This window comes from Triticum dicoccoides, chromosome 1B (assembly GCF_002162155.2).
Source record: "Triticum dicoccoides isolate Atlit2015 ecotype Zavitan chromosome 1B, WEW_v2.0, whole genome shotgun sequence".
Taxonomy (NCBI): domain Eukaryota; kingdom Viridiplantae; phylum Streptophyta; class Magnoliopsida; order Poales; family Poaceae; genus Triticum; species Triticum dicoccoides.
In genome coordinates, this window is record NC_041381.1 from 14,833,658 (window position 1) to 14,840,596 (window position 6,939).

Genomic DNA, 6,939 nt, shown 5'->3' on the forward strand with positions numbered 1-6,939 from the left:
CCCTCCCGGCGCCGCACCCCTCCGAGGGCTTCCTCATCCGCATCATCGCGCTCTACGCCGCCGCCGACATGCCCACACTCCCTCTCCACCATCCGCCTCGTCGTGGCCCCTCCGACCGCGCCCTCTCCGCACTCCTCGCCGCCTACTACGACGCCGGCCAGCCCGCCCGCGCCATCTAGGCCTTCCGCGACGTCCCAGCCGAGCCCTCCATCATGCTGGGCGTCGTGTCCCACGACGTGCTCCTCAAGTGCATGGTCGCCACGGGGGACGTCGCCGGCGCCCGCAAGGTGTTCGACGGAATGCCTAGTTCGTCAAATAGAGTAGTTTTTTTAGAAGTTGAAATAGAATTTGCTTGTTCGTGGATGAGTGAGTGGTGCTGGATATATACTGTAAATGGACTAGTTCTATCATCGATTCTTATATTGGTTGTTGCGAAATTGCTATGAAAAATTCTGCGTACGCCTTCGACCATGTACGGCCTCTGCACCTGCACTGTTGGTTCATATAATTTTTTAAATAATAAAAAATTCTTTGCCGTTTGGGGTATATGAGCCTGATGGCAAAGACGTAGTCTAGCTGACGGCAAAGATGGTTTTCTTTGCTGTCTGCTATTACTGGGCTTCACAGCAAAGACAGAGTTGGCTGACGGCAAAGTCTTTGCCGTCTTCCCGATAAAAAGCTGACGGCAAAGTTTTCTTTGCCGACTTATCTTTGCCGTCTGCTTCCTGACAGCAAAATCTTTGCCGTCTGGATTTAGGTCTTTCCGTCTGGGATTCACAGACGGCAAATTACTTGTTTCCTGTAGTGGGAAACTTAACCATCTCTGATTAACGAGCTAGTCTAGTAGAGGCTTACTAGGGACATGGTGTTTTGTCTATGTATCCACCCATGTATCAAGTTTCCGATTAATACAATTCTAGCATAAATAACAAACATTTATCATAATATAAGGAAATATAAAATAACAACTTTATTATTGCCTCTAGGTCAAGTTTCCTTCATGTTGTTCGCCAAGCTAGCGCAATCAAGACTCGAGGCAGCATGTACCCTCTGTTCCTAAATATAAGACCCTTTAGACATTTTAATATGGATTATATACGAATGTATATAGACAGACTTTAGAGTGTAGATTTACTTATTTTGCTCCGTATGTAGTCTATAATGGGATCTCTAAAAGGTCTTATATTTAGGAACGGAGGGATTAGAGACGAGCACATTTGCTTTTAGGGAAAAATTAATCAAGCTACATGTGTTTTTGAGCTAGCATGCATTGCACGTACGTGCGCTGCTTGGGTGAATCGATCTGGCATTCAAAAACACACACTCCACCATGGGCTCACCCAATGCTCGTCCGCACCATATGGACGACCCTGCATAGCACAGTCCACTTCAGCGTATGCTCGCGCGGCGTGTCGGCAAGGAAGGCCTACATCAGTTGGTGCTCCGAAGCTTGGTGTTCCTGTGCGAGGGGATTGTGGGCCGGCGAAGCCAGTGACAATGACCATGACCTGACTTAGGTGCTTCTAGTGTCAGGGGTAAACTTGTCATTTCACATGCCATAGGTCAAAAAAATGGACGGAAGTTTTATATTGGGAATAAAATTTAATGTTGGTGTTAGATAGTGAAGAAATATTTCTTCAGTGTGAAATAGGAAAATTGAATTTAAAACAGTGTTAAATAAGGAATTCTTTAAACAATGTACTGGCCACCACCGATTATGAATTTCTACAGGAGTCCCGATATGGGAGAAGGAATTGACTTCTATATTCATGTTGCCACGCTGGTAGCGAAACTAGCACTCATGAAAGAAATAATACTACGGTAAGTAGTAGTGTCTTTATCCCATGGTTTGATCAAATTTGATTTGTTAACAACTGAACTATGTGCGTGTTGGCAATTAACATTAAACCTAACGTTGGAAGTTTCCCAATGTTGCTTGTGTAATTTAGTATATCACATCGAACTAACCAAGTTTTAAACTTGTGACTCCAGTTACATCAACAACAAGAAAGAGCATTGGCACCCAGGGGCGATGGTTGTCCTTCGAGATGTAGATGAGACCAACAAGCTAAAAGTATCCATATGGCTCTGTCACACGCTCAACTTTCACGACATGGGGATGAGGTACGTGAGGAGGGAGCTGGTGCTCCAGGAGATGATCAAAGTTCTAAAGGACCTTGACATTGAGTGCCGGATGCTACCACTCAACGTTAATGTGCGGAATGAACCTCCTATTGAATCCACAAGGATGCCAACAACATGGAATTATTCCTGAAGTGGTGAGAGCTACAGGAGCCCTTGCTAGCAACTGGCGAGTAGAACATGCCATCAGATGTTAGCGTGCCTAAGGCAAATCACTTGGTTTGGTCTTTAATTAGTGTGTTGTGTAGTATGTAAGCTTTGGAACACAGTAATTGATCAATTTCAAATATTTTCCAAGCATGTATAGAACACGCACACGTGTTTGTATGCGTGCAATTGTGTGCTTCCATTCAAGGTGGGAGACAAGTGGTGGTGAAATCTCTCTTAATCTTCCCACTTTCTCTATCTCACGCTGGATAAGATAGAGACACAACCACCCGGAAATCCATTGGTGCTCCCGGGAGCCCGCGCTCCTGTGCGCGAAAATATTTGTTGAAATGTCAAAAACAATTCAAAACAAATCTATGTAATCTTTGGGCACATCCAAATAAATAGCTAATACATACAAACTTGTAGGAGAAAAGATTAAAAAATTTGTCCTGTGCAAAAAGAAAAACCCAAATGTTACCGTAAGTTTATTTTTTCACCGACGAAACATCGATGCCTATTTCGTATGAAAATTTTCGAAGATGCTTGTGACATTAACACGAACATCTAAAAAATTTAAATTTATTAAGAAATAATTGATATATCTTTTGTTCGAGCGCGCTCCCGGTAGCCAACGCGTCGTTCTCCAACCCCACCCTCTGAAACAAAATATCGAGACACAACACACGTGGTGAGGGCCCGTTCTCATTTGTCACCACCCTCACCCGAATACATCTATCTCTCTGGATCTTCCCTCAAAGAGGAAAGATAAAAATGCGACACTGAACGACCCGCTGCCATCTCCGCCGCAGCTCAGCGTCCTGGAAAGCGCCGTCGTAGCGCCCCCGCCGGCGCCAGAGACCTCCCTCCTGCTCACCTTCTTCGACGTCTACTGACTCAACTCACCTTCTTTTATGTCATGAATTTAAATTATGCCATGTCTTTATTTTGATGTTTGAAATATCATCTCGTGTCGAAAATACAACATATGGCAAGCACCGGTTGCTCGTACGCGCTACTTTTTAACACGTTTGCTGAAGCTACTCACACGCTAAAATTTGTAGCAACCGCTGGAGCAAGTACTCGTCGCCGCGCCAAAACAGACGATCGGCGTGTTGCAAACTTTTTTTACCGCGCCGCATGTTCGGCGGTGTTGGAGATGCTCTTACGGATGCGCTTTAAATCTTTCCACACTACCTGTCTCATGCTGGATAAGATAGAGACACAGCAATCACACGTGGTGAATGCCCCTTCTAGTTTGTCACCCGAATACATCTCTCTCGATCCCTCAAAGAAGAAAGATAAGTAGAAGACAGGGACAAATAATCATTAATCAATCTCCGCCGCGTAAGGAGCCATGGATCCACCACAGCTCTGCGTCCAGGAGAGCGCCGTCGTAGCGCCCCCGCCCGCGCCGGAGACCTCCCTCCCGCTCACCTTCTTTGACGTCTACTGGCTCAACTCCCCGCCTGTGGAGCGCGTCTTCTTCTACAGCATCACCCCCAACACCGGTGGCAAAGACGGCGTCTCCTCCGCCATCCTCTCAACCCTCAGGACCTCGCTCGCCCAAGCCCTTCGCGCCTACTTCCCGCTCGCCGGCCGCCTCCGCCTCACGCCCGGCACGGCCGATCGCTACGAGCTCCACTACCAGCCCGGCGACGGCGTCGCCTTCACCGTCGCCGAGTACGCCGTCGACGTCGACGAGCTGGCCGCCGACGGGCCGAGGGAGGTCGCCAGGATCTTGCCGCTCGTGCCGCCTCTCTCGACGGGGGTTGGCCCGGTGCTCGCCCTCCAGGCCACCGTGCTCCGCGGCGGCCTCGCCGTTGGCATCTCCCTGCACCATGCCGCCTGCGACGGTGCCTCCTGCACGCGCTTCCTACACGCCTGGGCCGCCGCAAGCAGCGGCGCCGCCGCGCCTCCTCCCCCGGTCATCGACAGAAGTCTCGTTACCAAGGACCCGAGCTCCCGCCACATCTACGACATCTACGTCGGAGACCTCATGAGCACCGAGGAGATGGAGTACGTCAAGATGTCCAGCGACAAGCTCCTCGCCACCTTCACGCTCTCGAGGAAAGACATCCAGCGCGTCAAGGACGTCGTGGCCGCCGCCGCCGGCGAGGCGGGCGCACCGCTGCCGCGATGCTCTTCCCTCGTCGCCACCTTCGGCCTCATCTGGTCCTGCTGCCAGCGAGCCAAAGACGACGACGAAGCAAGCAGCGGCGACCCAACCTACATCCTCTTCCCCATCGACCACCGCCCGCGGATGAAGCCCGACCCCATCCCGGACGAGTACCTCGGCAACTGCATCGGTGCCGCCCTGCACGCCGCGCCCAAGGACCAGCTCACGGCGGCCGGTGCCGGTGGCATCCTCGTCGCGTGCACGGCTGTAGCCGCGGCCATCGAGGAGGCGATGGGCCACACCGCGTCGCCCGAGAAGATGGAGTCGTGGCCGAAGAAGATTCTAGAGGCCGTCGCGACCGGTGGCGGTGTGCTGAGCGTGGCGGGGTCGCCGAGGTTCAGGGTCTACGACGTCGATTTCGGGTTTGGGCGGCCGGCCAAGGTGGAGATCGTGTCCGTGGCGAGGACCGGCGCGATGGCGCTGGCAGAGAGCCGCCGGAGCAGCGCCGGGGGCGTCATGGAAGTGGGCATCTCTCTACCGCCGGCTGGCATGCAGAGGTTCCAAAAGTACTTCGACGATGCCATTTCGTGGCTTCATCACCACTAAACAGGCTATAATATACTCGCTCTGCTCCCAATTACTACTTTGCCTTATAGTTACCTATACAAATTTCAGTGTTAGATTCGTATCTGGACAAATCTAGAACGGAGTTAATACTGAGTCTTATATGTATTGTAAATTTGAAATTTGTATTTTTGAAATCACTCAATTATTTGGAATGGTAGAGAGGTTGAGACGGGGGCGATGTGGCAGGTCCTTGTCGGAGATGGGGATGATGACGCCGCTATCGCATGCGAGGACCATGGTTCACAAGTTCGTGAGGATTTTTTTTAGGCTGATCGTAATGGTGAGTATCATGTATATGATACTAATGTATGATACTACACCCGTAGTGCATAATATCATGTGTTAGTATCATAGATAACTTCATTTATTGACATGCATGATACATATTAGCATAGCATTTAATATGATACAGTATCATGATATGATACTCACCCCACTCTTTCTTCATTTAATTCTATGTCACCTTATCAAATTTTTCTAGTTGGCATGCATGATACTACCTATGATACTCCCATTACGATCAACCTTATCGCTTGGATTAGACAGGCACCAAGCCCGAGCATGGGACGATGTATCGGAGCTTAAGGAGAGGAAAAAGGTTGTCGGTTCAGGCCAGGGGAGCTTATTGGTTAATATTTATGGCTACATGAGGAATATGAACAACAATCGTTGGATTTGAATTCCAACAACTAGAAGTCGACCGAGCATGTATGATCATTGTAAAATGGACGGAGTAATATAGTCATAGATGGCGGTAGCCCTTTTAGTACATGTGTTTTGACAAAGGGTATTATATTTTGATATTAAAATAACATCAATTACATGAGATCTATGCCACGGCAAAATATTATTGAGACCTACTAATGATAGTGTATCGAGAAAGCACAAAGTCAAAGAAGAAAGTGAAACGAAGGAGTTCTGACACAGCCAACCGCTTGCAAATAGACCAACATGAACGTTGTCCATCGTCTGTGGAGATTTGCTACACCTACTAATGATTACAGGACACAGGGTGAGAGGATTACGTAAAGATATGGCAGTTTTACGTAATCGATATCTCTATTGCTCATGTAAGTAGGAACCAGAATGCTGTTAGCCACACCTTTGCTGCTTTCGGACAATCGGAGGGACGAAGTGCAGTTTGGTTGCGCTCTGGACCTGCAGATGTTTCTCTGCTATGTAGGAACGAATATTTCAACAGTTGAGCAATGAAATCGTTTTAACACCCCAAAAAAAGGAGTTTACTGAGGGCGCCAGCCTACCCTGAAAATCAAGGGGAGGGGCTTGGGGGAGTTTGATTAGTGGAAAGGAAAGTTTGGTAGGTTTTGTAATAATGTTTTGTACGTGTAGCATTTTTGGCCTCAGGGACAACAGACTACTAAAAATATTCTTCCAAAACAAGGCCTCAGGAAAGGTAATGATGCTCCTCCAGCGTCATTGTCGCGGGATCCAACCATTGCCCGCCAGATCTCAGTACACCTACCACGTTTTCATGTTAGCTTAGTCGACTGGTCTTTGTTATCCTTTAGCGTTAGTAGATCTTCAATATTGCAAATGGTCCTGGTCATTGTAATCCTTTAGCGTTAGTAGATGTTCAATATTGTAAATGGTCCGTTGGTCTTGATTATCCTAGTGTTAGTTCAATGTTGCAAAATACAGTTGACGTTGTGCATGTCCCCTACATATAAGTATTAAGAAGAGTTTTGCTAGAACTCATCTAAATGAGATATAATTTGGTCTCATTCACCTTTTATAGCCATTGGATGTGATGCTATAAGATGCGTGTATGCTGACGTGGGTTGTATTTGTTCTTGTTTTCAAAGTGAATGAGACCAAATTATATCTCATCTAAATGAGTTCTAGGTACTCCCATTAAGACAGGAGGAGAGTCAATGAATAGCCAC

General features: G+C 48.0%; 1 protein-coding gene across 2 annotated transcripts; it reads left to right on the forward strand.

Moving 5' to 3' along the window:
- Positions 1-3,431: 3,431 nt before the first annotated feature.
- Positions 3,432-5,804, forward strand: LOC119316171 (anthocyanidin 3-O-glucoside 6''-O-acyltransferase-like). Of its 2 annotated transcripts, none has more exons than XM_037590509.1 (2): positions 3,432-5,315; positions 5,578-5,804. In XM_037590509.1, the coding sequence occupies exon 1, from the start codon at positions 3,647-3,649 to the stop codon at positions 5,012-5,014; it is 1,368 nt and encodes a 455-aa protein (XP_037446406.1). In that variant the 5' UTR covers positions 3,432-3,646; the 3' UTR covers positions 5,015-5,315; positions 5,578-5,804. The 2 variants fall into 2 exon arrangements, with proteins under 2 accessions (XP_037446406.1, XP_037446409.1); XM_037590512.1 differs by having other exon boundaries at positions 5,582-5,804.
- The last annotated feature ends 1,135 nt before the right edge of the window (positions 5,805-6,939 follow it).